The 17,643-nt window shown below is 46.6% G+C and overlaps 1 protein-coding gene across 7 annotated transcripts; it reads left to right on the top strand.

The window, feature by feature from the left end:
• Window positions 1–105: 105 nt before the first annotated feature.
• Window positions 106–16,642, top strand: LOC309354897 (galanin peptides-like). Of its 7 annotated transcripts, none has more exons than XM_081885161.1 (8): window positions 106–160; window positions 1,034–1,061; window positions 7,415–7,583; window positions 9,258–9,341; window positions 10,862–10,916; window positions 13,591–13,716; window positions 14,783–14,857; window positions 15,028–16,642. In XM_081885161.1, exons 4-8 carry the CDS (start codon window positions 9,258–9,260, stop codon window positions 15,087–15,089), a joined length of 402 nt encoding a protein of 133 aa, XP_081741287.1. In that variant the 5' UTR covers window positions 106–160; window positions 1,034–1,061; window positions 7,415–7,583; the 3' UTR covers window positions 15,090–16,642. The 7 variants fall into 7 exon arrangements, with proteins under 7 accessions (XP_081741287.1, XP_081741290.1, XP_081741288.1 ...); XM_081885162.1 differs by having other exon boundaries at window positions 149–194; XM_081885165.1 differs by lacking the exon at window positions 106–160 and adding an exon at window positions 232–493 and having other exon boundaries at window positions 13,624–13,716.
• Window positions 16,643–17,643: the final 1,001 nt, after the last annotated feature.

The following is a 17,643-nucleotide window of genomic DNA, read 5'->3' as shown; positions in this document are numbered from 1 at the left end:
GGGCTGAGCCGCCCGGCCAATAAGAGCGCGCCGCCGCCCCGGATTGGCCAATGGGAGTCGGGTGGCGCCATAGAGTCGAGGGGAATGGGTGCGGCTAGAGAAGCTGCCGGATGGGCTGGAGGACTAGGGCGGCGACGGGAGGGAAGAGCGTCCGCCGGAGGTTGGCATGGACGGGCTTGCGGGAGGCGGGGCGGGTGACATTTAAAGGGCCAGCGCCTCCCCCCCCCCGCACCCGCTCTGTTTCTCTCCCTCCCCGGGGAGGCTCTGTGGATTCAGGCAAATTTGACGGCTGGCGCTGCAGGTTGGCTAGGGAGTAGCCCCATGGATTTAACAGAGGAGGCGCTGTGTCGGGATAGCTGGGCGGTGGGCATGTGCAGAATCATAGAAGTGTAGCCTCGGAAGGGACCCCAGGGTCATCTAGTCCAACCCCCTGCAATGCAGGAATGTTTTGCCCACTCATCCTCTAAAGACTGAGTTATCCAAAGTGAAGCAGGTTAGACTTTGGAGAGCTTATCTCTGCTTATTTGGGCTTGAATAGAGACCGTGGGTTCCGTTCCTGCTGCGGATCCTCATTAAAACACCCTTGTTATTTATCCGATCACTGCTCAGGGCTGCTGCAAAAGGGCCGCTTCGCTTATTTCGCAGACACTCCAGCTCCAACTGAATTGTCGTGCCTTCTCTTGCATTTCATTTCCCCTTGAGCCCGCGGCTTAACATACCCACCCTAAAAACTACGTGTCTGTATACCTGCAACAAAAGATTGTATTTTATGCATCAGATGATGGAAGTGACTCTTGAGTCGACAAATAAAGATGTATTGCCTTAGACCAGTGTTTCCCAACCTTGGGCCTCCAGCTGTTTTTTGGACTACAACTCCCATCATCTCTAGCTAGCAAGACCAGTGGTCAGGGATGATGGGAATTGTAGTTCGAAAACAGCTGGAGGCCCAAGGTTGGGAAACACTGCCTTAGACGACAAGGAGCAGGCAGGCTGCAGACTCGGCATAACTATGTTTTGTTTTGTTTTGAACTAGAACATCAGGATCCACCAGCCAGAACAAGGTGAGGAAGGATAGCAGAGGACTCATGCACACTTTGAACCAAGTGCCAGGGTGTCCCTGGGCACATTTCAGTCCTGGAATTTGTTTTCTGACCCAGAACTGGATCACACAGTCCTTTCAAATGCAAATAGTTCCTGGTTCCCCATCCCCTAGTTTTCTTCATTTCAGCGATTTATTTCAGAGAAGCGATGGGAGGAGACATTTTGCTGTGGCTGTCATTAAACTCTTGGGAGTCAGAAATGCCTGTTGATCATCCTGAGATCTACCAGTAAATCTTGACCTACCTTCTCCTCATCCCTGCCTTTTGCCCTGCCGGGGCTAGAGGGCAGCCAGGGCCCCCCAAACCAGCAGAGGGACCGTTGTCGCCCTAACAGTGCTATCATTTTGACTTGGCACAAAGTATCTAAGACGATTAGATGTAGCCTGCAGTTGCATCCAGATGACCTATTTACTGAGCGTTCATCCTGATTTGTTTGCAGAGTTTATGGAGAGGCCAGGCGACATTGGCTCCTCATTGAGCATCAATTCTGATCTGTATGTGAGGAGGTTATGCGATGTGTCAGACAATTGTTGTCCCGTACCTTCCGATGAATTTCCTATTCATTTATCACAAAAAGTCTGCTCTTTTGGGGGAAGTGGGTTTGTTGTTCAAGACCTCCAAATCCACTTCGATTGGACAACCTCAATTGGTCACTGTGGCATGGAACCCCACCCTGCAAATAGCAACAGTTCTGAAGTGCCCTAAGAGAACTCCCAGTTTGCATGTCCCACCTCTTCCAGGTTACAGGGGGCCAAACTGAAATCCTGGAGGCAGCACTGGCCTTGGACATACATGAAGCCATGCGGGAGTGGGGGAGGCCAGGGCTTTGAGCTATATGGCTTATCCTAGCTGCACAGCAGCTGGGAAAACAACATTGTGATCCAGTTATCAAGAGCACAGTCATCTTACTAAGAACAATGTGTTTGCTTTCATAGTTTGCATGCACAAAGCCCCTACACACACACACCAGTGTGATGTCCATGGGTGTAGGCAGAGAGGGGCAGCTGCCCCCAATCAATAAAAACCAATAAAAATCAATAAAATGCATAGCTAACTGTGGGAACAGTTATGGACCACTGGTGTTAAATTCACGGCATGTAAAAGAGAACATAATGAAAATGATTTACAGGTGGTACATGACCCCAGTCAAGCTTGCAAAAATTTACCATTTGCCCAATAACAAATGCTGGAAATGTAATGAGACGGAAGGTACCTTTTATCACCTTTGGTGGACCTGCCCAAAGATTAAAGCCTTCTGGGAAATGATCTATAATGAAATTAAGAAGGTCCTTAAATGGACTTTTCCTAAGAAACCTGAGGCTTTTCTCCTGGGCATGGTTGGCCAATTGGTGCCAAAGAAGGATAGGACTTTCTTTATGTACGCTACCACAGCAGCAAGAATTCTTCTGGCAAAGTATTGGAAGATGCAAGAACTACCTACTCTGGAAGAATGGCAGACAAAGGTGACAGACTTCATGGGACTAGCAGAAATGACCAGCAGAATCCGAGACCAGGGGAAAGAGACAGTGGAAGAGGACTGGAAGAAGTTTAAATTATATCTTAAAAACTGTTGTAAAATAGAGGAGTGTTGAGATGTCAAGGGGTAAGAAGTAGAGAAATGCAGCGGCAATTATTAAGTTTAAAGAAATTTAATGAAAGGGAAACAGTAGATAAACTGATTAAAGGGTTGCTAAAGAACTTTGGAATAAGGATGCAGCGAAAGGGAGGTATGGGGAAGTCGGTATATGTTTAATGTTGGGTATGTTTTTGTTTTGTAATGTGTATGTCTTTTATTATGTGTTTGGAAAATTAATAATTTTTTTTATAAAAAATAAAATAAAAAGCATAGCTAACTGAAGTTCTGCCCCCCCCAAGGCCTGCTCCCCTAACAAAATTCCTGGCTACGCAATGGTGATGCCTTAGTGCACATTGATGTGCTTGGATAGTGCGCATTAACAGCAAGAATGGCTTGGCTGAATCTTTCCCACCAGTTTTGTATTTTTCAGTTCTATTAGGCCACAAAGGTAACATTTTGGATGGGTGCCAGGAAACTCATTTCTAAGCTCCTTCCCGAAACATGGTTGGCAATCAACAAATGTCCCTGCGAACCCAAGAGTCCTGGATGCCACCCTGAGAATCTTGATAATCTACTTCAGTGCTCCTTTCAAACCACCAGCCGTTACAAACAAGCAGTGAAAAATGGATGTATGCAAATACGCTTTTTACATGTTACAAGAAGAGGCCTCGAGTGCCTCTTTGCATCTTTTGATGACCTATTAGCTTCCGACAAATCAGTTCTATATTGGGTACCACTCCCCTCCCAGAGCAGCCTGGAATCCTGACGTATTGCAGATGCCTCTTCTTTCCCGAAAGGTCTTCAAGATCTCTAATGGGGCCATTAGGCTGAAGGGCCCCATGTGCACTTAAAGCAGGCCAGATGCAGATGAAAGTCCTAAAGCCCACCAGGGTACCAATTAGATTCAGAGGGCGAACTGTGGACAGGAAATTGCAGGATGCTGTGAAAAGGAGGACTTGGGCAGGTGTGTCATTTAATGCATTAAATTGTGCTGGAAATAAATCTTAGGTAGTAGCTGGGGTGGCATTTGCCTCCCATATTCCCCTCCCTGCATCAGTTTTCAGATAGGAAACTGCAACAGGACACAAGAGTGCTTATTTTTGTTCAAATAATCTGTAAAGCAGCCTTCCCAATCCCCAGCCAGGTGGTGCCCTCTACTTGGCTTGGAGCTGATGGGATTTGTAGTCCGGAGGACACCGGCAGCTTGGGGAAGCCAGCTTGAAGCATCACATATGCCGATGACACTGTTGTTGTTGTTAAGCATATACGATGCTTCAAGCAGGCTTCCCCAACATGCTGGTTTCCTCCAAAGTCTTTAGACTACAAATCCCATCAAACCCAACCATACAGAGGACACCACCTGGTCAGGGAAGGCTGTATTACAGTATTTTTTTTTAATTTTTTAAAAATGCTTTTATTTTGCTTTAAACAGATACAGATAAATATAAACAACCAAAATTACAAAAGATAAAGACCTTAATAATAATGGAAAAGGCTAAAAAACTACAAAAAATATCAAAGTACATGGCATAGAACATAAGCCATTATGGGAAAGAAAAAAGAAAAAGGAAAGAAGAAGGGGGGGAGGGAAAAAAAAGGAAAATGAGCCAAAACTCAAGAAGGCTCGCCTATTGTACGCTTCCGTCAAGGTCACAACAGATCATTATTCTTATCAATTCTCTCTATCTGCATTCCATAGAATCCCTCATCTTTGTATCAGGGAACATTTCCCTATTCGGCATCATTCTAAACATAACCAGATCTTTGATGAACCCTTATCCCCTAGGTAATTATTTAATTATTTAAACAGTATTATAACAAATACTGGCTAGCAGCAGGATCCCTGAGGTCCCTGGAGATGGAGCAAGGCTCATTTGGGAGCAGAGTAGCCCATTTTTATAATAGACCGTGTTCCAGGCCTTCAAAAGCAGTCTGAATGTAGAATTTCAAAGATCAGTCCACCCTCTCCCCTAGCATGAAGCTAATGTAGTGGAGAATTGAAACTTAATTTGTATGTGTCCAACTGCTGCAGAAGGCAGGGTGGCTAGGCCTGTTGGGGGAGAAGAAGTTGGACGCCCTCGCTGGGAGTTTCAGCTGCTGATTTCTTTAGGGGTTGTGGAGTAAAATTTGGCCAGGAGAGCTGGAGCGTTTGGGTCTGGTGCAGTAGAATCTGTTCCCATATGGGCCTGCCTGAGCCCGTTATTCAAAAGTGAGATGGGTGTGGAGGTGACAAGGGATAGTTTGGGATCTTTTAAGAACATAAACAGAGCCTGCTGGGACATGCCATGTCTGTGGGAAGGATGCAAGCAGGAGTGGTATTCAGGGTCACACTGCCTCTGAGGGCTTGTCCACACTTTGGTTTGTCCTGTGGTGTTTTCTTCCACTTGTTCTAGACACGGTTCTGAGAGGCTTTTCATTTGTCCCACTGCTTTCCCCTGGAGAACCCACGGTGAACTGCTGAATCAAAACAAATGCCAGTCTGCAAAAACCCCGACTGACGTTTGTTCCAATTCTGCGGTAAACTGCGGGTTTCCTTTGGAACGGGGCAGGGCAAACAAAGAACCTCTCAGCCTTGTGCCTAGAAAGCCTGTGGCAAGCGGCAGTGTGGATGAGCCCTGACAGTGGCTGTAGAATATTTTCTGTCATAGGAGCCAACTCCTAGGGGCTTCGGCCCCCACAATTAAATATTTGAGCCCCACAAAGTTGATGGGCATTCCCATTCAAATGGTGTGTGTGCACTGTATCATGGGTTACGGTAAAATCTGGGTGCGAGGCTGCTCTGCCACCCAGCTCGTCGGACTAAGTCCGCGGGTCCCTGCGGAGGAAAATGAGCTCAGCCGGAGACAGGAGCAAGCTGCAGAAGATCCAAGTTTATTGCGCAACAGGTTCAAGGCGAGATTGAACAGCGAGAAAGGGTGACACAAACTTTTGAAACTTCCCTCCATGCCCCAGAATACAGTGCAAAACACATCCCAGTTACATCATGAATACATTAAGAAGAGGTTGGGTTACATAATAATAATAATAATAATAATAATAATAATAATAATAATAATTTATTATTTGTACCCCGCCCATCTGGCTGGGTTTCCCCAGCCACTCTGGGCAGCTTCCAACAAAGATGAAAAATACACTAAAATGTCACATATTAAAAACTTCCCTGAACAGGGCTGCCTTCAGATGTCTTCTGAATGTCAGGTAGTTGTTGTTTATAGTTGTTTATTGCTTTGACATCTGATGGGAGGGCGTTCCACAGGGCGGGCGCCACTACCGAGAAGGCCCTCTGCCGGGTTCCCTGTAACTTGGCCTCTCGCAGTGAGGGAACCGCCAGAAGGCCCTCGGAGCTGGACCTCAGTGTCCGGGCAGAACGATGGGGGAGCAGACGCTCCTTCAGATTACATCATGAATACATTAAGAAGAGGTTGGGTTACACAGGATTAACATATGGAGGAGGGAGGGGGGAATATGCAGAGCTGGAGATATGCGCAGATAAGCACATCCTGAGTACCGGTGATGAGAAGACAATGGTCCATGTACTGGCATTGCCTGGAGGAAAGGCTTAGCAGAGTGATTTGACAGGATTAGGGTCTTGACACCTTGCTTGAGGGATTATGGAGGACAGGGGAGGTGTCATGGAGTCCTAGAGAAATTGAGCAAATTGGCACGTTGATTTTCTATGAATTTTATAGATTTTAGTCCCTTTTGACATTGACAATTGGAAATAAATGGATATATTGTAGCGAAGAAGAAGGTGAAGAAGACATGCCCCCCCCTTCCATATCACATGTGATCGATTATGTGGGGCAGGCCTTACCTGGGCCCCCACAATATTATATTCAAGTTTGCACCCCTATTTTCTGTGGTAGTGCCTCACCTCTTGAATTGCCTTGCCAGAACAATTCACCCTGTGCCAATGCTAATAACATTTGGGCCTCAGCTCCAAACTTTGCTTCCCTCCACCCCAAGATTTATGTTAGATTGACTGATGCTTGCCCAGCAATCTGTTTAATTGTGATATTTTATAGCAACTGATTTTAATGCCTCGTTTTGGAAGCCGACCTTACAGCACAAGGTGGGGTGAACATGTTTTAAATAAAATTCAGTACAGTGGTACCTCGGTTTACAGATGCTTCAGGTTGCAGATGCTTCAGGTTACAAACTCTGCTAACCCAGAAATAGTGCTTCAGGTTAAGAACTTTGCTTCAGAATGAGAACAGAAATCGTGCTTCGGTGGCGCGGCAGCAGCAGGAGGCCCCATTAGCTAAAGTGGTGCTTCAGGTTAAGAACAGTTTCAGGTTAAGTATGGACCTCTGGAACGAATTAAGTACTTAACCCGAGGTACCAGTGTAATAATGAACACACACCAACCCTCCAGAGTGGGCCTCACTGGAGCTAGATCTCCAGATTTCTCTCAAAATGAGACTGTTTGGAAAAGCACTGCAGGGGGAACAGTGTACACAGGTGAAGTGGCTGTAAGATCTATGAGTTCTCTGGGAGGGCAGCGAGATTAGAGAAGAGGCAGCAGGGCACAGAGTTCTCTTGCCTCAAAAACAGGAAGGCCTCTTGGCAGGTGTCTACTTCTTGCTTGGTTGACCACCCTCCTCCAATTCACTTTGAGGAGTCAATTAGCTCTAATTACCCCTCACCCCAATGTTCCATCAATTTTCTGACAAAGGATGTGAATAAATTGCGCATTAAAAGAGATTAGTACATCTCTCTCTCTCTGTTCCCCATTCAGCTGGGTTTCTGGGGGCCATTACGGTCAATTACACAAACGTTCCCGCCGCCCTGTGTCTTTTGTCTATGGAATAATGACGCAACCCGACCTGTGCCTTTCCCCTCTATAAATCCTGGGTCCCCTACTTTGTGGGGAATCAGACATTCAGCGGCTCCTGACAGGTTTCAAGGTATGAATTCCTTAAAATCTATGATGGAGGTTTGGGATTTAAGGGTGTTGGTTTGGGGGTGTGGGGTAGGACACCAGCTGACAGACTGTTTAAATGGAGCAAGCTTGTTTTCTGCTGCTTCAAGAGGGTGGGACTCAGACAGATGGATTCAAGAAAGGAGATTCCGACTGAACCTTCCTTAGTGTTTCAACAGTGGGAGAGGCTCCCTCAGAAGGTGGTGGACTCTCCTTCCTTGGAGGTTTTTCAAAGCAGAGGTTGGATGGCCATCTGTCAGGGATGCTTTAGTTGAGATTCCTAGATGACCCAACTCTCCAGTTCCATGAGATGGGGTGTCACTGTTTTTTGCTCCAACGGGGTAGGCAGAAATTCAACAGGTTCGGTTTTTTGTAGCCTAAAGCAGTGACAGAAATGTCTCCACCTGTTGAATGTATGGCTGTTATGCAGGTGTTAAGAGGAACAGGAGCCCTGTCAGGGAAGATATGGCACACATGTACCACATTTCATGCACCTGCATCTTAAAAGCATCGTGAAGTCGTCGCTGTTTGAGAGGGTTGTGGGTTATTAGGGGCTAGAGGTCATGATGCGGCTGGGCTTTGAGCTGAAGAGAAGAGGCCTGCAGCTCAGTTATCTTTCGGGCAGGTACCATCCAGCGCAGGGCTATAGCGCATGCAGACCATGGGGCGCTGCCTTATTCTGAGACCAGCCTCTTTGGGCTTAGTGCAAATACTCTGACATGCATCTAACCCTTCAAATGGCCGTGCTTGTGAAGGGATCGAATCTGGGAACATTGCATACAAAGCATACCCTCTGGCAATGGCTATTGGCAGTCTTGCTATGTGGATTTGCTGAGAGCATGATCCAATGAGTAGGGTTGGAAAGAAGATGAGGAGTGTATGTGTGTTTGTGTAAGCAGACAGCACTCTTTTTCAAAGGTACCCTTGGTGCGCACTTGTATCCTGCCACAGACCATAGCCACTATGTGACTAGTGACTATTGTCTGTGGTCAAACAGGTTTTGAAGACTTCTTAATGCTTAAAAAAACTCCTGCAAAACTGGCAACAGGCAGACAAAAATTGTATACATACCACCAAGGGAAGCAATGTTATATATTTATTGCGCCTCTTGGGGAGCTCTCAAGAAATAATGTCTATCATAATGCTGGTATTCTGGGTGGCTCTGTGGTCTAAACCACTGAGCCTCTTGGGCTTGCTGATTAGAAGGCTGTTGGTTTGAATCCCCATGACAGAGTGAGCTCCTGTTTCTCTGCCCCAGCTCTTGCCATAGCTGTCAACTTTTCCCTTTTCTTGCGAGGAATCCTATTCAGAATAAGGGAATTTCCCTTTAAAAAGGGAAACATTGACAACTATGGCTCCTGCCAACCTAACAGTTCAAAAGCACGCCAAAAAGTGCAAGTAGATAAATAGGTACCCCTCCAGTGGGAAGGTAAACGACATTTCTGTGCGCTGCTCTGGTTTCGGTGTTCCATTGCGCCAGAAGCGGTTTAGTCATGCTGGCCACATGACCCAGAAAAAACTGTCTGTGGACAAATGCTGGCTCCCTCGGCCTGAAAGCAATATGAGTTCCACAACCCCTTAGTCGGGAATGTGATTTAGTGGGGGAAACAGAGTCAGGCTGGAAACCAGAATGCTTCCTTGATTTCTTTCTTCCCCACAGATGATGTGGAGCTCTCAGTCTGTGCTCTGTGCTTCTTTGCTCCTCTGTGGGCTACTTGGCGAATGCTGTGGAACCGTTCTGGTGGTGAGTTAAACCGGGGCCCCTCACCCCACCCCATCAACCCTACTTGATAGCTGTCACTGGCCTTGCTCCGTCCCTCCTGATTGCCTGCATGGGCTGGGCTGGTCCTCACATGCAGCAGAAATGAAGTGGCAGGATGGAACGGCATCGGTTCAGACTGTTGCAGGTGGTGCAGTTTGTTTGTTTTAAATGTATATAGGCTTACGGTAATTTCAAAATAGGCTTCTAAGCAACTTGCTAAGCAGGTTCTGCAGACATATCATGCATTTAAAGCACCCCCCCCCAAAAAAGCTTGGGAACTGTAGTTTGTGAATGGTGTTGTGAACTGTAGTTCTGTAAGGGGTAAACCACAGTTCCCAGAATTCTTGGTGGGGTGGGAGGAAAATGTATGGTCCATATAAAACCCCAGTTTTGATTACTCCAACACTTTAAAAACAAACAGACCAAAAAACCCTTGCAGATAGAAAGCAAATACTGTACCATACATCAGGGATAAAGATTCTACCCCAACTATTTCCCAGCTATTCTGTGTGTGTGAGAGAGAAAATGAGACACAGAGAGAGAGAGAGTGTGTAGAAACCTCTGACTTCTGTGTGGCTGAAGTTTAGGTGACATCTGCACATGGGCGTAGCCAAGGCGGGGCAGGGAGGGGCAGCTGCCCCCCTGAATGAATAAAAATCAATAAAGATACATAGCAAACTGAGGTTCTGCCCCCCCCCAACAAAAATCCTGGCTATGCCCATGCATCTGCACCATATATTTAAAGCACTATTAAATTATGTGAACGGTCTTGGCTTCCCCTAAAAAATCTTGGGAGCTGTAGTGCTCAGAGTTGTTAGGGAACCCTTTTCCCCCCTCACAGAGCTACAGTTCCCAGAGTTCTTCAGGAAGAGGGATTGACTGTTAAACCACTCTGGCAACTGCAGTTCTGTGAGGGGAAGAGGGATCTCCTTACACTTTCAGCACCCTGAATAAATGACCATTCCCAAGATTCTTTAGCGGAGGCCATGGCCCATTTAAATGGCATAATTGTGCTTTAAAAGTAAGGTGCAAATGTGGCCCTATCATGCAAGGGTGACAGTTACATCCTTTGCTCTGCCCAGTTTGGCCTCTAACCCCACCCACCTTTGTCTCTGGCCCTGCCCACCTCTAGCCCCACCCACTTTTGTCTCTGGTCTAAGCCACTACAGTGGTGCCTCAGTTTACGAACTTAATTCATTCTGGAAGTCCATTCTTAAACTGCAACCGTTCTTAAACCGAGGTGTGCTTTCCCTAATGGGGCCTTCCACCATTTGGCTTCTGTTCTTAGATGAGGTAATGTTCGCAAACCAGGACACTACTTCCGGTTTTGCGGAGTTCGTAAACCGAATAGTTTGTAAACAGGGCTGTTCTTAAACCGAGGTACCATTGTACTGGCATGTATCCCTCCATCCACAGAAAGTTTCCCCATAGCAAATGTCACCCTCTGACTCACTCTTGGCAGGCTTAGTTTCAGGATACTTTTCCTCTTGTTGTACGTGCAGCCCAAGGACAAACGCGGCTGGACCCTGAACAGCGCTGGATACCTCTTGGGACACCGTAAGTCAAGTCAGGATTTGATTGGCATGAGAAAGATACGGCCACAGACCCTCCAAGTGTCCCTATCTTCTAGGGATGTCCCTGATTTAGAGAAGCCATCCCAGTTTCTGATTTGATCCTGGAATGTCCTGCTTTTCCTTAGGATGTCCCTGTTTTCATTGGAGAAATCTTGGAGGGTCTGGAGTTATCCAACCCCCAAAGCTGTCTGAAGGCAATCCTGTATAGGGAATTTTTTTTAAAAAAATGTTTAATGATGTTTTTATAGTTGTTGGAAGCTGCCCAGAGTGGCTGGGGCAACCAAGTAGGATGTGTGGGGTATGAAATTATCATTATGGAGTGGGATTTCGCTATTTTCATCGGATAAATGTTGGAGGGTATGTGGCCAAAGGACAAGGAGAAGAAGGAAATGATATTGGAAGCTGAAGTTACCTTTCCCTGGGGGTTAAATCCCATTGAACTCCATGGTACCTACTTCTGAGCAAAAGTGCCTAAGATTGCACCATAAGGTATCTGCCACCATATGTGGAAGCAGGTCGGGGAGTTGTCATTGTGTGTGTGTGTGTGTGTAGTAATTTTATGTTGTGAACTGCCCTGAGATCCTCTGGTATAGAGCAGTATACAAATAAATAGTTAATAATAATGAAGAACAATGAATAAGAGGTCTGCTGGATCAGGCCAATGCCCATCTAGTCCAGCATCCTGTTCTCACAGTGGCCAACCAGGACTCGAGTGCAAGAGCAGCCCACTTAGGATTCCCAGCATCTGATGCTCAGAGGATGCAGGCCGCCTCTGACTGTGGAAGCCATGCAGAAAGCCTGTAATAGCCACCATTGCTTGCAGAATGCGCCCCCTTTTCGTCCATGCCTCTGTCCTCTCTGCTCAAATAAACCTTTCCTGGTTTATTTCCCCGGCGCTTCAGAAAACCTGCAAATCCTGTAGGATTAGAGATGGCATAACAATGCCTTTAGCATAACCACTTCTGCTCTCAGAGAAATATTTATCTTGTTAGAGATGCCACCTTCCAGGCCTAGCATGAGTGTGCAGCACCCATGGGCAGCTGCTGGAATGCCAGCGCAGATGCCTCTCCTGGGAAGGGCTCTAGTTCAGAGGGAGAGCATCTGCTTGGGATGCAGAACGTCCCGGGTTCGATCCCCAGCGTCTCCAAGTTAGGCAGGGAGAGACTGAAACTCTGGAGAGCTGCTGTCAGCCGCTTCAGGCAGCACTGAGGAAGATGGGCCAATGGTCTGGTTTTGTAGGGGTGAGGGGAGGAATAAGTTGGGTTTTTAATGCAAAGCTGCTTATTTCACACTTTCTGAAATACCATATTTTTCGCTCTATAAGACTCACTTTTTCCCTCCTAAAAAGTAAGGGGAAATGTGTGTGCGTCTTATGGAGCGAATGCAGGCTGCACAGCTATCCCAGAAGCCAGAACAGCAAGAGGGATTGCTGCTTTCACTGCGCAGCGATCCCTCTTGCTGTTCTGGCTTCTGAGATTCAGAATATTTTTTTTCTTGTTTTCCTCCTCCAAAAACTAGGTGCATCTTATGGTCTGGTGCATCTTATAGAGCGAAAAATACGGTAATATTTGAACCAAAACACAGCTATTTCTCGAGATACGCACTTCTCCAAATTGCTGCTATTATGGGGTGGGAAAGTGTGCCTAAAAATGTGTGTGTCGGTAAAAACTAATGTATAAAAGGCATTATGTCTTGCAGAAAGGTGTATATTGGGCAAATTTGCATATAAAAAAATGTGCATTTGAGGCGATACTTGCACCGATACACTGGCAACTTTCCATGGGGCTCAAAAGAAATTGAGAACGGGCAAAATGAATGAATGAATGAATGTGTAGAACTGAGAAAAATGAGAAACAGAGAAGTCAAAATCATGGACAGCTTTGTCCATTCATATTGACTAGCTCTAAGGCAACTTCCTTAGGGGAAAAAGTGCTGTTGCAGCCATCTCCTGCCTGCAGCATCTGTCTGGCTGCTGTGAGAACAGAATGCTGGACTAGAAAGGCCCTTGGTCTGATTCAGCAAGGCCTCTTCTTAGGCAGCTGCTCAATGGGTCATTCCAAATCAAATCAACGCAAAAAACAAGGGTTTTGTCACCCACCGTCTTGGATTTTGATGGAAATTGTTGTACACCCTAGCAATAAGTCTTTGGAGGAAAACAAGGAGGGAGGGAAAATACTTCCGATCCGTCATCCTTATCATCATAAATTCAGTCTCCTCACTCTTTAAATTAGTTTTCCGTAGTGTAATCCAGACAGACAGGCGTGCAAATTAAATCTGCACAAATTGCTAGTCCTCAGAGATTGCTACTGGTCCACATAACCTCCCGTATCCATGTTAGTTCGTTTATAGCCCATTGACGGCATAAGAGGAAAGAACAAGCAGTGGCGTAGCGTGGGGGGTGCAGGGGGGGCCGGCTGCACCGGGCGCAACATCTGGGAGTTAGGGTTAGGGGGCGCAAATCCACAGGTTAGGGGGCGCAAATTACTTGCCTTGCCCCGGGTGCTGACAACCCACGCTACGCCACTGAGAACAAGTTATATTCCAGTGTATGAAGGTGTCATGTCTGATAGCTAAGGGGTGGTTCTTATGTGCCACTAGCCAAAAGGCTGTTCACAAACCTGATGTAATCTGTATTTTTCCCCCTATGTAACCTGCAGCACTTCTCCCCTTGCACTCTCCTCTCCCCAAAGCAGATGCTCACCAGACACTGTCCAACAAAGGGAGCCTGGCGCATAAGCGAGATGCTATGGAGGACTTGTATGCCGTAGGGCAGGATTCCTTGGGTGAGCACCCTTTCACTGAATTCTCTGCCCTCTCCCCGCATGCTCCATTAAGCTTGTGTTATAAGAGCCTGTATAGAGTCGTTAAGTAGGTTCCCTATTGGAAGGAGAAAAAAACAGAGGCCAACCAGAGAAAATTGAGAAGTAAAGCAGCTAGTAGGCATGATCTTTATTAAACTGTTGCAACAGAGTCCCCCGCTCACGCCACGCAGGGAGGGAGGAGAGGAACCCTGAACAATGGTGTGCAAGCCCTTATAAGACTTTTGAAATTGCCCACCCTGTAGTTTGAGACCACCCCCCTGAAACATCATAGATACTTCACTGAAAGGGGCGGGAAATCCAGCAGAAATCCTGTCTGGCAGGATACTGATACAGTGGTACCTCGGGTTAAGTACTTAATTCATTCCGGAGGTCCATTCTTAACCTGAAACTGTTCTTAACCTGAAGCACCACTTTAGCTAATGGGGCCTCCCGCTGCCACCGCGCAATTTCTGTTCTCATCTTGAAGCAAAGTTTTTAACCCAAGGTACTCTTTCTGAGTTAGCGGAGTCTATAACCTGAAGTGTATGTAACCTGAAGCGTATGTAACCCGAGGTACCACTGTAAAGGTCATTGATTGTTTTACCTGGGCAGCCTGGCCATTCCTTTTGAGATGCTAAATACTTAGTTCCTGAATTCAGGTAACAGGCTCACCCTATTCATAACACGAATATGTCCTTAAGACAGGATTTGTGAGCAAAGAGACAATGGGGAGAATATTTGAGGTTACTGGAAGAGTCAAAATGGCTTCAGGATGGTTCTCCTGTACGTACTATTTCAGGCACCTGGTTTATATTAAGGTTACCAGACATCCCGTTTCCCTCAGATTTACAAATCAGTCCCCATACAAAATCCACTGAAGTTGAAAAGTGTCCCCGGATTCATTGAAAAAAATCTGGTAACCCTAGTTTATATACTTATGTGTGTGCTTGCCTTGTAAATTTATGAACATTTATTTATTTTATATAAGATCTTAGAATTCCTATAACACTTGCCTCTCCCCGTCAACTCCATTTCATCTGTCTTTCAGCACATGCTCTGCGCTCCTTAGATGACGGCACCTTCCAAACCCTGATGGATTTTCTAACCTACCTGAACCCCCAAGGTATGGACAGATGCTGGGTTCTCTGGGAGAAGAGGGGCATTTTTTTAAGGGAGTTGGGAAACCTAGTTCTGAATCTTCTCTGCTTTGGAACAAGGAATGCTGGGAGGTCTATGTGGAGCAGGGCAGGGTAGGGCTGGGAAATCAAATCTCTTCTCCGTTGTCTTTTACAGATCAAAGAGCTGTTTCACGCCTGCCCCTCTTGCTGTCGGAGGAAGAGTCCTTGCGGCAGTAGCGGCCTGGCTTCCAGCCTGTGCCCTTCGGATTTGCTTGCTGCTGCCACCACCCCTCAGACCCCTTCCCATCCCCCACACATACAAGATTCTGCTATATTCCTGACACAAAGCCACCTTAATACAATCTGGTGCCCCAGACAGCTGTGCCCGTTGCACAGCCATTTGAGAGCTCAGCCCATCCCTTTTGAGAGAATCCCCCTCCCCTTGACTAAGCCACCCCAGAGATATAGGCTATAAACATGCCATACAGTTAAAGCACATGACTTCTCCCAAAGAATTCTGGGAACTGTAGTTTACCCACCACACAGTCACCATTCTCAGTATCTGCTTCTCAGCAGTGGTCCCCTCCCTGTGGAACGCCCTCCCATCAGATGTCAAAGAGATAAAGAACTACACAACTTTTAGAAGACATGTGAAGGCAGCCCTGTATCGGGAAGATTTTAATGTTTGACATTTTATTATTTTTTATATTTTGCTGGAAGCTGCTCAGATGGGTGGGGAATAACAGCAACAACAGCAGCAACAACTATTATTATTATCCTCAACAAACTACAGTTCCCTGGATTCTTTGGGTGGGGGAAGTCACATGTTTCCAATGTGCTTTAAATATATGGCGTGTGCAGAGCTATACGCTCAAATTAGTTCAGCCTCCTCCATCACCTTTACACCTTTACACGCTCCTTTCTAGATACACACACACACACATGTATATACACGCACAATCCCGTATGCATCATTTGTAATGTGTGAGTTTGTATAGGAAGAAAGATTGGAGTGTAGATGAACACATGTCCACATGTGCAAGGAGCACTCCTTTGGCACCGGCCCAGTGTCGCACCCTTGCCTTGCTCGTGAACCTTAGTAGGAATAGCCATAGCTCAGTGGTAGAAGACACGCTCTGCACGGAGAACAAACACACAAATTTAACCTTCTTCTCTCAGCCTAATTGTTGCTGGGTAGCATACAGTGGACGAGAAAACTAGAGATGGGAAGAAAGAGAGAGCTCTGCTTGCTGTTGCGGTCAACTGAATTCTATATATCTCTATCATCTCTATCTCTATCTCTATCTCTATCTCTATCTCTATCTCTATCGCTATCTCTATCTCTATCTCTATCTATCTCTATATGGGGCTCCTGTACATTTATGTAGAAGCTCTCTCTTCTGAAATTCCCTCTGCTACACATAACACTTAAAGGGGCAGGAGCCCTGTCCTCTTTTTCACATCAGCACCATACTGCTATCTTTCACCCCAACCAACTTTCCTATCCCTGGAACGGAGCCCCTGAGAATTTTTAGTCTTTCAATGTTATTTTGTTTAAAATAGACCCCCCCACAGCACTGCAGTAGATGAAACAACTGTGCAGAGCTACTTTCTACCCCTAGCTGCCCCCTCATCCCTGCTGCTACATTTTCACTCTGATCAAACTTATTCACCCTGCTTTGAGAATGGAGAGATCAGAATGTGGGGCTGTGGTTATGGACTGGAGACCTGGGAACAGGGGAGAAGAGGCCCTGTAAATGAACTGATTGAATAAACATTTCTCTTCTGAATTTGCTGGTCTCTCTAGCGTTGATTTCTTTGATCAGCATAGGTCCAGGGGAGACGGGGCTCAGAATCTACAGAGGGAGGTGCTACCAGGCTGTCTCCATTTTGGGGGTGAGATTCAGTCACAGCCCAGTCAAGACTTAAGTCAATTTGGGGAAATGGGAGCTATTCACAAAAACAGGATCTGCACAGGAGTGTCAGACCTAATGATCTCCATGGCTCGCTCCTGCCAGAACAGGATTTTCGTTACTGGGCCTTTAACAGCAGCCTGACATGCTAAACTAGAGGGAAAGGGATGAGCTCTGCGGTAAGGACACCTGCTCTGCATGCAGAAGGGCCCAGCACTCATTCCTAGCACTTCTAGGCAGGGCTGGGAGAGATCCCTACCTGAAACCTGGAGAGCCACTGCCAGCTAGCCAGTGCTGAGCTAAATGAACCAGCGGTCTGACTTGGCATAACACAGCTTTCTCTGTCCCTAAAAAAAGAACAGAGGCGGCACTCTTCGTGGCAAGGAGTGAAACGGGATCCCCTGCTAATGTGCTGCAGATCGAATGGCTGCAAAGGAGGCAGCTGCAGTTGTGGGTTCATAAGAAGGCTAAGAGCTCGGATAGATCTGACCAAAGGTTCATCTAGTCTGGCAGCCTGTCTTGTGTGCATCAACAAACCAGGTGCCCACAAGCAATAGAGGAAATAGTCCTACCCTGCTGTTCTTCCACAGGTTCTGAGCAGCTTATTGCTTCTGAGTCTGTCTGTGTTGGGCTGGATACTGCCAGGTAGCTGTTAGATGGGCTCCACTGCAACCATTCCTGCCCTTTCGTGATGCTGGCTGGAGCTGCTGGTCTGCAGGGTGCCAGAGAGCACAATTTTGCCCTTCGTGCTACTTTTGTTCTCAGCCCTTTCTATCATAGTTAGCTGAAACCATGGGGGGGTCATTAGGTGATTTGGCACAAGCGGTTGTCAGATGTTCCCTGAAACATCTGAATCAGGAGAGGCTGTGCAGGCCCTA

Source organism: Podarcis melisellensis, assembly GCF_964234715.1.
Source record: "Podarcis melisellensis genome assembly, chromosome: 13".
Taxonomy (NCBI): Eukaryota; Metazoa; Chordata; class Lepidosauria; order Squamata; family Lacertidae; genus Podarcis; species Podarcis melisellensis.
The sequence above is the reverse complement of the archived record's forward strand: the minus strand, read 5'-3'. Positions and strand labels throughout refer to the sequence as shown.